Source organism: Puma concolor, chromosome E1, assembly GCF_028749965.1.
Source record: "Puma concolor isolate L17-30 chromosome E1, mPumCon1.1.hap2, whole genome shotgun sequence".
Classification (NCBI taxonomy): Eukaryota; Metazoa; Chordata; class Mammalia; order Carnivora; family Felidae; genus Puma; species Puma concolor.
Window position 1 is genome coordinate 10,819,066 of NC_141680.1, and position 15,917 is coordinate 10,834,982.

At 45.5% G+C, this 15,917-nt stretch overlaps 1 protein-coding gene across 1 annotated transcript in view; it reads right to left on the reverse strand.

Moving 5' to 3' along the window:
- LOC112857060 (multidrug and toxin extrusion protein 2-like) overlaps positions 1-15,917 on the reverse strand; it is a 60,218-nt gene that overhangs the window by 10,195 nt on the left and 34,106 nt on the right. The window contains exons 10-13 of the mRNA XM_086686151.1: positions 15,214-15,281; positions 6,175-6,283; positions 5,298-5,373; positions 677-746 (exon numbers count right to left, since the gene is read on the reverse strand). Of these exons, the coding sequence (XP_086542277.1) occupies positions 677-746; positions 5,298-5,373; positions 6,175-6,283; positions 15,214-15,281 (323 nt within the window). The remainder of the gene's footprint in view (positions 1-676; positions 747-5,297; positions 5,374-6,174; positions 6,284-15,213; positions 15,282-15,917) is intronic.

Consider the following 15,917-nt stretch of genomic DNA (forward strand, 5'->3'; position numbering starts at 1 on the left):
GGCATTCAGGCCCCAGATAAAGAGGATGCTGGATAGCTCTGGTCTCTTCTACCTTGAGATGTTATACTCTAGCGTCACCCATCTTTCCCACAACCGGTGAAGAATGCTTGCGGCAAGGGGCGCCTGGGTGGCTCAGTCGGTTAAGCGTCTGACTTGGTTCAGGTCATGATCTCACGGTTCGTGAGTTCAAGCCCCGCGCCGGGCTCTGTGCTGACGGCTCGGAGCCGGCTTCGGATTCTGTGTCTTCCTCTCTCTCTATCTCTCCCTGACTAGTGCTCTGTCTCTGTCTCTCAAAAATAATAAATGTTAGGGGCGCCTGGGTGGCTCAGTCGGTTAAGCGTCCGACTTCGGCTCAGGTCACGATCTCACAGTCCGTGAGTTCGAGCCCCGCGTCGGGCTCTGGGCTGATGGCTCAGAGCCTGGAGCCTGCTTCCGATTCTGTGTCTCCCTCTCTCTCTGCCCCTCCCCCGTTCATGCTCTCTCTCGGTCTCAAAAATAAATAAAAACGTTAAAAAATAATAATAATAATACATGTTAAAAAAAAAAAAAAAAGAACACTTGTGGCAAGAACTCTCTCTTCTCAAGGATGAAATCGCATATTTAATTCAAAACTAGAAACGCAAAACAAATCTTGCTATGAATATTAGGTGGGGGTAAAATCTCTCCAGATACTCACTGCAAGGGCATCAAATAGATGAAAGGGAGCAAAAATAGGCATCACTTGGCTCACAAGGTAAATAATATCTCTGTGGGAGGAAAAGAAAGTGGTCAGTGACCCCAAAATTACATTTAAGTGGAGTATGTTAATTACTACTGATCTGACAAACCTAACTAATGGATCAGTAATTCAGTGAAAACACAACTTTTCTATTTGACGAAACGAGTACCCAATAAAACGTCACTAAATTTTCTGAGTTAGAATCGAGGGTAAAAGGGGCATGGTCTAGGCTGCCACTATAGAGGATAATTCTTTTTTTTTTTTTTTTAATGTTTATTTATTTTTTAAGGAAAGAGAGACAGGGCGTGAGCAGGGGAGGGGCAGAGAAAGAGGGAGGCACAGAATCTGAATCAGGCTCCAGCCTCCGAGCCGTCAACACACAGCCTGACGTGGGGCTCGAACCCCACGAACCGCGAGATCATGACCTGAACCCAAGTCGGTCGCTTAACCGACTGAGCCACCCAGGCTCCCCTAGAGGATAATTCTTAAAGTTTTGCTTAGGAGTATAAAAACATGCAGGTTGGAAAAAAAATGTTTCAGCCTATGGCTGACAGTCTTCCTCTGTGAACGGGACACTTCCTCAAAGATGGAGGTGAAGGCCAGTGTTCACACAGGAAACACTTGCCCCCTCATGGATCCTCTGAACTCTGAATATGGTAGAAGGTCCGTCTGGGGAGGGATGACAGTGGGGATACTGGGACTCTGGAGAGAAGACACAGCAGAGCTGGAGGGGTCTGAAGACCCGCACGACGGGGGCGCCTGGGGGGCTCAGTTGGCTAAGCATCCGATTTTGGCTCAGGTCAGGATCTCAGAGCTTGAGTTCCAGCCCTGCGTCGGGCTCTGTGCTGACAGTTCTGAGCCTGGAGCTCCTGATTTCGTCTCCCTCTCTCTCTCTCTCTCTCTCTGCCCCTTCCCTGCTCATGCTCCGTCTCTCAAAAGTAAATACACATTTAAAAAACAAAAACAAAAAAGAGGAAGCCAATGTGGTTGGAATACATGAAACAGGCTATCGTACTCTCCCGAAAGGAAGATTTCTGCTTCCCTACCATTCGCCTTAAAGGGGAAGGTTGCTGGTCAACAGGTACCACCAATAGAGACAAAGCCTGCAGTCAGCCCTCTCACTAGAGGAGAGACCTCTCTGGAATAGATCCATAGGACTGTGAAGTTGCCTCATGGTACACTATCCCTACTAACCAAAATGGTCTTTCATTCAAATACAGACATTAACCCAGTGTTCACCGGACTCAGAAGAAAATCAACAGCCCGCACACAAAAAGGACAGACCCAAATGAGCATGCAGAACAGGTGACACAAAAGCCACCACCGAATCCATGGAACAAGGAGTAAATGGGGGAAAAAAATGAAACGAAAAAATATGAACACTACAGGAAAACATTCTGTTTGAAGACTGAATAATGAGATAGACATGGCAAAATACTAAATTTCAATCTGAAAGATAAAGTTGAAGAAATGACCCCAAGCACAGAGGAGGAGAGAAGAGACAAGTCAAATTCACCCAGAAGTTCTACCATTTATATAAATATCCCAGAGCTAAAGAAAAATCCAGTGCTTTGGACTGAGAGTCTACAAAGTGCCACACCAAATAAAAGAAAAAATATTCACCTATGCCTAAGCATGTGCAAAGACACAAATAACATCTGGAAGATTTCCAGGAAAAAAAAAACAAAAAACTACCCTATGATATGGATTAAAAGTCAGATTAGGGGGCGTCTGGGTGGCTCAGTCAGTTAAATGTCCGACTTTGGCTCAGCTTGTGATCTCGCGATCTGGGGGTTCGAGCCCCATGTCGGGCTCTGTGCTGACAGCTCGGAGCCCAGATCCTGCTTCGGATTCTGTGTCTCCCTCTCTCTCTGACCCTTCCCAGCTCATGCTCTGTCTCTCTCTCTCTCTCTCTCTCTCTCTCTTTCAAAAATAAAAACCTCTAAAACATTATTTAAAAAAAAAAAAGTCAGATTAGCATGCAAAGTCTATATCCAGGTGACATGATGGAAGCTGATGGAGGAGGAAGCTCCAAAAATCAATCCTTTTACCAAAACAATGATTGAACTGGCCAGAAATGTCAAAATCAACCATTTTCACAACTCTGGAGTCGAGTGGAAAACTTGAAGCACGCAGTGCTTCATGAAGAATAAGCCTAGTAAGTATCCATGAATTTTGGGGTTTCATAGACTAGCTACCATTTCCTGTCCCCTGGTCCCATGGCAGGCAGGTGTAGGGATGGCTGCCTGCATTCCTGGTGTGGCTAGTTGATGGCATGTTGGACAATAAGGATCTCGTGCTCCAAAAGTCAGAGTTGTGGGTTTTGATCTCCTTGGCGGTTCACTACGGGCCCAGCACAGAGGCCGATTCCCACACAGTGCCTGTCAGATAACTGAGAGAGACAGAACTTTTTAAAAATGTTCTTTTCTTATTGGATCAAGGCATTTGAAGAAATCTGCCAGGCCACTGGCTCACTGAGGAGAAAACAGACACCACACATGACAAGCAACATAGTCTTTGTAAAACAAACAAACAAAAAAAAAGTGGTTTGGAAAAATCACTAAGCAAATGGGACAACTGCAGAACAGCAATGCCTGAGGAGGGAGGAGAACCTAATCTCCAGAAGTATTGTGTTACAATATTCAGAATGTCATCTCAACATAAAATTACAAAGCATACAAAGAAGGCATGACCCATTCACGGGAAAAAGAGAAAATTGTCAGAAACCGGCAAATATGGTCAGAATCCATTTTTTTCGGAATTCTAGACATTAACCGACGGCTTGCGGTGACCTGGGGAGTGCTTCCTCAAGAGAAGCTGCCGAGTCTTGGTAATAACAGCGACGTCTGTGGTGTTGCCACTGACCTGAGTACCAACCCCGGCTCCCAGCTCAGCAGTAACCTTGATAAGAAACAGTCCCTATTTCCAGGACTGGAGGAGGAAGAAGGAGTGGAACCTTTTCAAAGCTTCATTCCCAAGGAATAGCCATTCTTCTGCACAGAGACCACCTGTCAGGTTGTTCCTCAAAAGACTCCCCTTGAAACGCTGTCTTTATTTCTCCGGACTCAAACCTGGCCAGTGCTCCAGCTGGTCTCTGAGAGATGTCTGCAGGCAAATGTTTTAGGTGCTTCTCCCTGAAGCACTGGATAAGAGTTGGCACAAACAAGACTAACCGACAAGCTCGGCAGGAAAGGCTGGGCAATGAGACATCCATAGGGGCTTCAAAGCTCTGACACGTCCCTGGGAATCTAAAAGGCCACACGCAGGCATATGACTGGGTAGGTGCTCAAGAAAGACCGGAGAGGGCCTAAGCTCTCACCTCTGGCTGAACTTGAGGCTCCGCACAGGCAGGAAATGAGGGCGAAGGCCAAGCTGTAAACTGCCTGGCCGAGTGCTGAAGGCTGCCCTGATATACGCCCAGAGAGCCCCTCCACAGAGTGGGAGGTAAAGTGGGATGCATGTAGCTAAGGAAATTTGGTCCAGTAATTAGCCGATCACCAAGCTAATGCAACAGAGACTTTCGTGGCCACACTGGACAAAAAATACAGATTTCACCAAATTAGTTCATAAAAGCCACTAAGCCAGCAAGCGGCAACAAAAAACCCTGGGGGGTGGGGGCGGTTCTGATTTCCAGAATTGCCACATTATGATGTAAAAAATGCCCAGTTTTCAACCAAAAATATGAGTCATGTAAAGAAACAAGAATGTATGGCACCTGTACGGAGGGAGCAAAGCAATTAGTAAGACTAATCTCTGAGGGTGCCCAGACTTTGGAGCAAGAAAAATCCTTAAATCAGCTACTTAAAAAAAATTTTTTAATGTTTATTTTTGAGAGAGAGAGAGAGAAAGAGAGAGAGAGAGAGCGCGTGCAAGTGGGAGAGGGGCAGAGAGAGAGGGAGACACAGAATCGGAAGCAGGCTCCAGGCTCTGAGCTGTCAGCACAGAGCCCGACACGGGGCTCGAACCCATGAACCGTGAGATCGTGACCTGAGCTGCAATCAAGAGTCGGACGCTCAACCGACTGAGCCACCCCGGTGCCCCTCAACTGAATTTCTTTATGAAAGTAATCTGAGGCAAACAGTGCAAATCACTGAAACCTTTTCATAAAAAGGATCTGGTTTATTCAAAAGACACTTCATTATATCTAAATAACTACGCAAACACAGAGTTACAGCAAATGCAATAAAATTCAACCTAAGACTGAGTCAGTGGTTTATATAAATTCTGCCCTTTTGATTCAGGCATCATGCTGTCAGCGTGCTCTGGACTGGGACGTGCCTTTCTGGGGACAAGGACATGCCATGTGCTTTTTCTCGGTATTTCTGAGCAGAACCAGCATTGAGCACAAGAGAAATGCCACTGGGGTTCGATAAATGAACGAATTGGGTACTGGAGGAACGGGGACAGTGCCCATCGGCTTCCTTCGTCCAATTTCATTCAAATGTAGTACCGGGGTTCTCACTGCTGGCTGCCCTACTTCCCGTGAAGCAAAATACTACTCACCTCTTAGAACCAGAAAAGTACAGTGAAAAAAGAAAGCATAAAACGGAAAACATCCTTCTAGAAGATGGGTACATACTTGTCACTGGTAAATACATAGGCAATCACATCCTTCATCGCTGAGAGTACAATGCCCACTACGAGAGCACAGACACCTGGAAAATACAGAAACAGCAGCGGGAAGTGACAGCTCTCCCAAGTAATAAATCCAGTCTCAGGAGAGACTGGTGTCAATGATTTCAGAAATGTCCCAATTACAAGTGTTTATTACTGTCTCTTGAAACCAGCAAGGAAGTCCTGATTCTGACTCCTTTGTCTAAGGCACATTCCTAGAAAAAGATGCTCGGTGAGATGTCTATACAGTCAGAATCTTCTCTAACTGCTCGGATTCCAAACCATTAAAACTGCTCGAAGAGGGGCGCCTGGGTGGCGCAGTCGGTTAAGCGTCCGACTTCAGCCAGGTCACGATCTCGCAGTCCGTGAGTTCGAGCCCCGCGTCAGGCTCTGGGCTGATGGCTCGGAGCCTGGAGCCTGTTTCCGATTCTGTGTCTCCCTCTCTCTCTGCCCCTCCCCCGTTCATGCTCTGTCTCTCTCTGTCCCAAAAATAAATAAACGTTGAAAAAAAAAAAAATTAAAAAAAAAAAACTGCTCGAAGAGGCAGTGGTCCAGGATATGGAGACTCACTCACACAGGCTTTGGTCAGAAAACAAGCCCACGTGTGATAACAATCTGAAGACTTTTCAGTCTTACCAAGTGTACCATTTCATTGGTACCCGGTAACGGAAAATCACCATGAGAAGTTTCATTTTGCTGAGTGACCTGAAAAGGGCTTAAAGAATATTGTAGCAGAGGCCATATATATAAATCCATTCCCCAGAGAAACTCCGAAACGTGTACCGTAACCTATCAGACAAAAATCAGTATGGACGCCAGAGAGCAGACCTGCTTCAACTCACCCGCACACAGGAGAACGGTGATGCTGGAGTCCCGAGCCTGCTCGGCATTCCCTGCCCCCAGAGCATTGCCCACTCGGACACTGGCCGCCACACCGAAGCCAAGGGGCACCTGAGAACCAACAATCACAGATCGTAAGAAGTCAGAGGGCCTGCAAGAATGCTAGTGCCCTAGGGTCCAACCACGTGAGAACCCTACACAGAGACAATCATCCGTGTTCTCGAACTGGTTCTATTACAGCTGAGCTGTGTGACCACGATCCAATCGCTCAGTCCCGCTCACACCCAACCTCTTCGTTCCTGAACAAGGATAGTGGCTGCCCTGACTGCTACCTGTATCCCATCCATCAGGGCAGAACCTCGTAATGCAGTGGGATTTCAGGGCAAAGCACCTCCTTCACTGGCCAGAATCGTACCATCGAGACTTAATTCAATCTAGCTGCATTCCACGAGGTAAGATTTAATGCATTATAAATACAGAGATAATTTGTAAAAATTAAATGAACCACACGGAAAAGCACTTAGCTCAAAGCCTGGCATAGTGTAAGAACCTGATGAACGCTGAGGAAATCTGACTCCATTAACTCCACTGTGTCCAACATTCCATACTTCTAATTATCAAGGACACTGAAATGTGTCTCCAAAATCTCATTTTTCATCATTCATTATGGAAATCCGAAGCTAGAAGCTTCCTTGCTCTTACACAGACCATTAGTCAATCTCCGAAGCCGTGCTCTCGACCTCCTGTCATTATCCTGTAATAAATACAGTGCTGCTCTCAGGAGCTGTTCAGATAACATGGGTTGTATAGAAAACTCTGGTTTTCGCTGTCATGTCTGCCGACAATTTATACACCAGCTTTAACTTCTCATTCCTACTAGAACCAGCATCCTCCCGACCACCTCTAACTTATTACTGTTTTGAGAACGAGCCTGAGTTGGTAAAAATACATATTTGGTTAAGAACTTGAGAAACCACGGACTGACTCTGTAAAACATTATAAGACTTGCATGCCCAGAGTATATACCTAATTGTCTTCTGGTTCAAGATGGACAACTAGCTCACAGGCTTAACTCTCTTCCCTCCCAAACACCATTAAAATATCAGTCAAGATGCTGCACAGAAAAGAAGTTCATTCACACATCACTGAGAAGAGGAGAGCAGACTGGCTTCTGGAAGAGGGGAAGTGATGTCATCACCGCAGGGAAGAACCACAGGAAACCACAGTCCAAAATACAGACAGGCGGAGGCCACATCCTGCTAGCTGTTCTCAGTGCAGCGTCAGGAGGCTTGAGGCTTCAGGTCCATCAGCGAGGCGGTGGTGAGTGGCACTCAGGGAGATCAGATCCACTACGAACAGCACAGCCAGACCCCATCGCCTAGCTGGTCCTCCCTCCCAGCCCCACCGCACACAGAAAGACTAGGCTAAAGGTAGAAAAGCAAAGTGGGAGAGCTCCCTGCATGGTGTGAGCACCTCAGAACCAAGCCCTTCTTGTAGTGTCCTGGGGACAGGTGGGACATGGGAGGGGAGGTCAGACTGCCTGCTCCCTGCTCCTTGCCCACAAACCCTAAAATGAAGATGCCACATGACAGAGACACCTTTGGACTCGACTCCCTACTGGTCCTTCCCATTCAGGGGAGAGGTCTGTTAGAGAAACATCCCCAAATAACAAGATCAGAAAAGCCACGCCAGCCATTTATTTTACCAATCAACGTATTCGCTCTTTCTTAAATGTAGTCACTCTTTCGTAAGTACAAAGGGACTAATAAAGATCACCAGATCTTTGAGGAAAACCAAAGAACATATCTGCAAAAGAGACCAAGATAAATAAAAGACCAAATGACTTCAGAGGAAACAAATGAGGTAACTCAGAGAACAGAAGAGAATGTTTGAAGGTTCCACTTCGTATCCAAAGATATTTAAAAGATAGCACAGCAGAAAAGAAAAGAAAAGAAAAAAAAAAAAAAGAACAGGTTCCCATGAAGAAGGGACTGTAAGAGAAAAAGAAGGGGTTCTTGGAAACTAAAAACCAAACAAAAAAATTTAATTACAAAAAGACAAAGAGATTTTCTTTTTATTTTGGAGAGCGTGCAAGCAGGGGAGAGGGGCAGAGAGAGAATCTTAAGCAGATTCCATGCTCAGCATGGAGCCCAAGACGGGGGTGGGGGTGGGGGGGCTCAATCCCACAACCCTGGGATATGACCTGAGCCGAAATCAAGGGTTGGATGCTCAACCGTCTGAGCCCCTCTGGCACCACGTTTCTTAGTGGATGAAGAAAAACCAAGTTCAATACTGGAGATCAACCTCCACCCAATAGGCAATTAAAAAGAGAGAACAGAAAAAAGGTACAGAAAGGGAGAAAGAATAATAGTTTTAAAACTTCTCAGAGTTGAGGAAAGCAAAAGCCTTTGTACTGAAAGGGTATAACCAAGTACTAATGAGCAGGGTAAGTAAAGAAGTACCTTCAGAGCAATCCACACTTGAAAAATTTCACAACTACATGGACAAAGAAATAAATGCTAAAACTTTTGAAGAGAAAACCCACGTTGTCACAAAGGAACAAGAACCAGATTAAGATCAAATTTCACATTAGTAACTCAATGCCAGATGAACACAGAGTAAGGCTTTAAAAATTCTGAGGAAAGATTGTTTTGAAGCTAGAACTCTACACTCAAATTACTGAACAGGTGTACGGGAAAAATAAAGGCTCTTTCGTATGTGCATGGCTCACAGCTTACCTTCCATATAGTCTTAGGAAAAAGTTCTTCGACTATTTAACCCAAATAGTTTTTAAAGGAAATGTAATAAAGTGAAAAAAAAAAAAAATGAGATCAAACAAACTGTAGACTTCGTTCACGAAGCCCGTTTAAGACAGCAAACTTAACTGATAAATGCTATGCGCATTCTGACTGTTCCACCAACCAGCTGTTCCCCCACCTTTCTCCCTCTCCTCAGGCCTCCCCCTTCCCTGAGACACAACAATATTAAAATTAGGCCAAGAAATAACCCTACGATGGCCTCTACGTGTTCAAGGGAAAGGACGTCTTACGTCTCTCACTTGACACCAAAAGCTAGAAACGACTGAGCTTAGCGAGGAAGGCATCTCAGAAATGGAGACAGGCTGAAAGCTCGGCCTCTTGCACCAGTTGGCCAAGTTGTGAATGCAAAGGAAAAGTTCTCGAAGGAAAGGAAAAGTGCTAGTCCAGTGAAGCCTTATTGCTGATGTGGAGAAACGATCAGTGGTCTGGACAGAAGGTCAAACCAGCCCCAACGTTCCCTGAAGTCAAAGCCTAATCCAGAGCAAGGCTGATTCTTTTCAATTCTGTAAAGGTTGAGAGAGGTGAGGAAGTGCGGAAGGAAAGTCTGAAGCTAGCAGGGGTTGGTTTGGGAGGTTTAAGGAAAGAAGTCATCTCCGTAACGTAAATGTGAGAGGTGAAATGTCAAGTGTTGATGCAGAAGCTGCGGCAGGTTATCCAGAAGATCGAGCTAAGATAACTCATGAAGGTGGCCGCACTCAACAGCAGCTTTTCAACGCACACAAAACAGCCTTATGTTGGAAGATGCCACCCAGGACCTTCATAGCTGGAGAGCAATCAATGTCTGCCTTCAAAGCTTCAAAGGACTGGCTGACTCTCGTTAGGGGCTAATAAAGCTGGTGGCTTTAAGTCAAAGCCAATGCTCACTTAGCATTCTGAAAATCCTGGGACCCTGAAGAATTGTGCTAAATCTACTTGGCCTGTGCTTTACCTATCAATGGAACAAGAAAGCCTAGATGACAGCACAATTATTGTTAACATGGTTTACTGAATATTTAAACCCCACTGTTGAGACCTGTTGCTCAGAAAAAGATTCTTTTCAAAAACACCACTGCTCATTGACAATGTACCTGGTCACCCAAGAGCTCTTACGGAGATGTACAATGAGATTAATGCTGTTTTCGGGCCTGCCAACACAACATCCATTTTGCAGTCCGTGGACCAAACTTTAACTTTCAAGTCTTAACTATTTAAGAGCTACGTGTCTTTAAGACTATATTTGCCAGAGACAGTGATGTGGGTAAAGTGAACTGAAAACCTGGAAAGGATTCAACATTCTAGATGCTGTTGAGAACATCCATCATTCAGGAGAAGAGATCAAAATATCAACACGAGCAGGAGTCTGGAAGAAGTTGATTCCAACCTTCATGGATGACTCTGAGGGGTTCAAGACCTCAGTGAAGGAAGTAACCACAGATGTGGTGGAAACAGCGAGAGAACTGGAATTAGAGGTGGAGTGGAGCCTGTACACGTGACTGAATGGTTGCAACCTCATGACAAACCTTGAATGGATAAGAGTTGCTTCTTATGAATGAACAAAGGAAGCGGTTTGTTTTTTTTTTTTTTTTAGTTTTTTTTATGTTTTATTTTGTATTTGAGAGAGAGAAAGAAGAGAGACAGAGCATGAGCAGGGGAGGGGCAAAGAGAGACAGGGAGACACAGAAGCCGAAGCAGGCTCCAGGCTCTGAGCTGTCAGCACACAGCCCGACGCGGGGCTTGAACCCGTGAGCAGTGAGATCATGACCTGAGCCAAAGTCAGACGCTTAACTGACTGAGCCACCCAGGCGCCCCAAGGAGGTGGTTTCTTGTGATGGAAATCTACTCCTGGTGAAGATGTCATGAAGACTGTCGAAATGACAACAAAGCATTTAGAATATTACATGAACGTAGTTGACAAAAGCAGCAGCAGGGTTTGAGAGGACTGACTCCCAATTTTAAAAGAAGTTCTGCTGTGGGTCAAATGCTATCAATCAGCATCACAGGCTACAGAGAAACCGTTCACGAAAGGAAGAGCCGGTCAACGCAGCATACTTCATGGTTGTCTTATTTTTAACAATTGCCAGAGCCACCCCAACCTTCAGCAACCACCACCCTGGTCAGCAGTCGTCAACACTGAGGCAAGACCCTTGTCCCAAGATTGCCACTGGCTGAAAGCTCAGAGGATGGTTAGTTTCGTTGAGCAATGAAGTATTTTTAACTAGGACATGGACATCTTTTAGACAGATGCTATTGCACGCTTAGTAGACTATAGTGTAACGTAAACAGAACTTTTATATGCACCGTGGAACCAAAAAACTTTATCTTGTTGACTTTATTGCAATATTCACTTCGTGGTTGTGGTCTGGAACCAAACCTGCAATGCGTCTGAGGTATATGCCTGTACGTCTTTTGGGGACTGGCTTATTTCACTTAGCATATTGTCCCAAGGCTCATCCCTTTGGTAGCCTATATCAGAATCTCCTTCCTTTTTAAGGCTGAGTAATATTCCACTGAATGTGTATATCACGTTCTGCTTATTCATTCATTCGTCGACGGGCACGTGGGCAGCTTCCACCTTTTAGCCATTGTGCGTAACGCTGTCACGAACACAGGTGTGCAGGTATCTTGGAGATCTTGTTTTCAGTTCTTTTTAGGTCTACCCCAAAGGGACACTGCCTCAGCACATGACACCGTTATTTTTAATTTTTTGAAGGACCACCGCATTTCTTTCCATAGTAGCTGTACCATTTTACATTCCCACGAACACTTGTTATCTTCTGTGTTTGGGTTTTTGGAATGGTAGCCATTCTAACGTGTATAAAGTGGTATCTCAATGTAGTTGTTTTGTCAATTATTTCCTAATGATTAGTGATGCTGAGTATCTTTTCACGTGCTTATTGTCCATCTGTAGATCTTTCTTGGGAAAAAACCTATTCAAGTCCTCTGCCCATTTTTTAATCCAGTTTGGTTTTTTGCTACTGAGTTTTAGTTCTCTCTAGATTTTGGATATTAATCCCTTATCCCACAGTATTCGCAAGTATTTTCTCCCACTGTGGGCTGCCTTTTTATTCGGTGAATATGGCCTTTGGATGCACAGAATTTTTCATTCATCGAGTCCGGCTTGTCTATTTTTTCTTTCATTGCCTGTGCCTTTGGTGTCACATGCAAGAAATCATTGCCAAATCCAATGTCGTGAAGCTTTGGCCTTCTGTCTTTTTCTAGAAGTTTCATTGCTTAGGGCTTACATTAGGTCTTTGATCCACTTTGAATTAATTTTTGTATATGGGGTGAGGTAAGAGGGCAACTTCATTCTTTTGCATGTGGATGTCCAGTTTCCCCAGCATCTGTTCCTGAACAAACTGTCCTGTCCCCGCTGAATGGTCTCTTTCTTAAAAATCATTTGATCATATATGCACAGATTGGTCTATGTATCTAATTCCATCTATTTACATGTCTTTGTTTTATTCTGGGAATTTCCAGATACGTCTTCAAGTTCATTATTTTCCAGCTTTAACTAATCTGCTGATCCTATCAAGTACTACATTTGAATGGCTACAATTCGTCAATTAAAAAATCTTACTCGGTTCTTCTCCAAATAACGTTCTTTTGGTTTTAGCTCCTTCTTTTAGGTTTCATGACTTTAACCATGATACTTTTCTACTCCTCCATTATTACACCATCGTCTCAAGTTCTGAACTCTAACTTTCCTGTTTGTTGTATCTGTTCAAGCTCTTGCCCATGCTAGATTATTTCTTTGTATTTTATAATTTTTACGGTAAGCCCACCCCTGTGGGGACTTGTTTTTTCCACAGGAATAATGAAGAATCATTGCCTTACTGTCTCTAACAGAGGGACGCCTGTGACAAGAAACAGAAAGTGGAATAGTGGTTCCCAACAGCTGAGGGAGGAGTGTTAAATTATAGCAGTTAATCAATTAAACAGGCAACTGTTTAATAGGTAGCATTCCCATCTTACAGGGTGAAAAGTTTCTGGAGATCAGCTGCAAAATGTTTTTTTATTTATTTTGAGGGAGAAAGCATGAGTGGGGGAAGGGCAGAGAGAGAGAGAGAGAGAGAGTGAGAGAGGGAGGAGAGAATGAGAATCCCACGCAGGCTCTGCACCATCAGCACAGACCCCGATGCAGGGCTCAAACTCACAAACGTGAGATCACGACCTGAGGCAAAGTCGGCACTTAACCAACAGAGCCACCCAGGGCGCTGTCCGCACAACAATGTTAACGCTACTAAATTGCACAGTTAAAACTGGTTAAGATGGTAAATTTTACTTTTTGTGGTTTTTACCTCAACTAAAAATAAAAACAAAAGGAAGCCTGTGACAGAGCAGGTAGAAACAGAGAAGACTTGGAAGACGAGAGATTTAGAAGACAGGTAGTGTTGACCACATATCTATAAATAAACTCTAGTGCCCCCATTTCAAAACAGAAGCTAAACCCAAACCCTCCCTTGATGGTATTATTTCCCACCATCAACTACCAAACCTCCAGACGGAACTGTCTCCATCAGCAGCCTCTGCTCCTTCACCAACCTTGAAAGCCAATGTGTTGGAATACGGCTCTTGGTCCCCACCCAAGGTCTCTAATGACCCAAAACCCAAGGGACACTTTCCAACCTTGCCTTACGCCACCTCCCAGCGGCTCTCCATACAACTGTCATTCCTTCTGTGAACCCTTCATAGCTCGTTTCTTCTACAACGTGTTCTCTTGATTTTCTTCATTCCACACTGCCTTGTCCTCCCCCTTGGCTGAGCTGTCCTCCTCCTGACTTGTACATCTTGGGGTTTGCTCCTGGACATGCTTTTTATTCCTAAACCACTTCATCGATCCCCACTAAAAACCTTTTTGTTTTCATTTTTAAGATTAAAAAAAAAAAAGGAAACAAAAAACCCACAATCCCACTGCCCAGATAGCCTCCCTTGGTCTCTAAAAAAATAAGAATCAGGGGCGCCTGGGTGGCTCAGTTGATTAAGCGTCTGACTCTTGATTTAGGCTCAAGTCATGATCTCATGGTTTGTGGAGTCGAGCCCCGTGTTGGGCTCTGTGCTGACAGCACGGAGCTTGGTTGGGAGTGTCTCTCTCTCTCTCTCTTTTTGCCCCTCCCAGCTCATGCTCTTTCTCTCTCAAAATGAACATTTCAAAATAAAAAATAATAAAAAAAAATAAGAAACAAAACAAAGGGATGATTTGTACGGGTTTGGAATATTCAAGTATCAAGAGGTAGAGGCATCCTCTTCAAGCGGTTCTTCAAGCTGGAGACTCTGGGGTCGTTTGTGATTTTCCCTATTCATTGCCTTGCGTCCCGCACCCAAACCCCAGCCAGGTCCTGTCACCTCTGCCCTCCCACACAACTAACTCACCCACTTTCCTCCTCGCCCACCAGCAGGCTCCTAGGTGCTCACCCAGATGATTCGAACAGCCTCCTTCCAGACCCCCAGGCACCTGTCCTCCCCTAAGCCGGCTTCTACACGTCACCCTTCTTTCCTCACCAACCCCGTCAGCCAGGTTCCTGTCTGGGGCCCCTGAACACGCCACATGCTCTTTTCCATCCCGGAGCCTCTGCTCAGGCAGGCTCTGCAGTCAGCTCTCACGCTCGGGCTCCCTGGGCTGGCTCCTGTCCCCTTTCAAGTCTCAGCTTAACCAGCAACTCAGAGGACTGTTTCTGACGAACCCGCCTGAAAGCACACAGCTCTGGTTTTACGCACCTCAGACTTTTATTGCTGCTTCTATGGTTACGCGTCATCTATGTCGGTCATGCTCTCGTTTACCGGTTTACTTGTTTGTCTCTGTCTCCCCACCAGACCACAGGCCACGAGAGGGCAGGGGACACCCCCATCTCGCTCTCCATCGTATCCCAGCACCACCGATTCCGTATTTGTTGCATAAACGTGCCAGGCGTTGCGCCAAGTGCTTTAACACATTATCATATTCTACCTTCACTCGGTGGAAGCATTTCTTCCCCATTTTGTAATGAGAAAACGGAAGCTCAGAAAGGTTAAGTAATGAGCTCACAGTCACACAGCTGGGAGCAGCATGGCAAGACTCAAACCCAGTGTCTGGATCCAAAATCCACACTCCCTCCCATGTGCTCTCTCTCCTGCTGTCTGGCTCTCCTCTCTCCCCAGTGCACGGCCTGTGGGGGGGGGCGGGGGGGGTGTCGAGTGAATGCAATGCCAACAGCCTAGCAGAGTTTGTGCAGAGAAGGTGCTGGGTCTCACCTCAGAGGTTCTTACCATGTAGGCTACAGAGGCCAGTTCGTAAATGATGGCCTGGGCCCCGAGCTCTGTCACGCTAACCAGTCCTGAAATGTTGGGACAGACACACACAAAACACATCTCAGAAAGTGGATCAAAGCAAACATTTTCCTTGTGAAAACAGAACGTGTCTTAACTTAAAAGAAGCCAGGATCGCCCCCAGGAGCAAAAGCCAATGGCAGAATTCATGATCTGTGTGGAGGAGAACCCCAGGTGTCCACTCCCAGGAAGCTTCCAAGAACTAAGGCAGCTACGACATGGGACAGGTTCACTCTACAAGTCTGTATCCACCAAAGAACAAAACATCAGGTTTAAAGTAGAAAACGAGGCTCCCAGAGCTGCAGGTCATTCCTTGGGCAGACGCGGGGTCGCAACGTGGGGGGTGGGAAGGCAGACAGAGGAACTCTGATGTGGTGGGAGCTGGAGTAGTCAAGTGTCTCCAGAGCCTTTAACACCAATCAGTGTCATCCTGTCTCTATTATGTTCTCTATTACTTTCCTGGCAGTAAGATGGCTACGGTGAACACCTAGGACCAAAATTATCACAGCTCTGATAGAAACAAAGATCACGTCTAAAACAGAGCCGAATCAGTCACTCTGTAAATGGATTAAAAATCTGCATGCTGCCCAGCAAAAGTCAGCTGAAGCAGAAGGTCTGAGAGAGTCACGAGACCCAGATTCAGG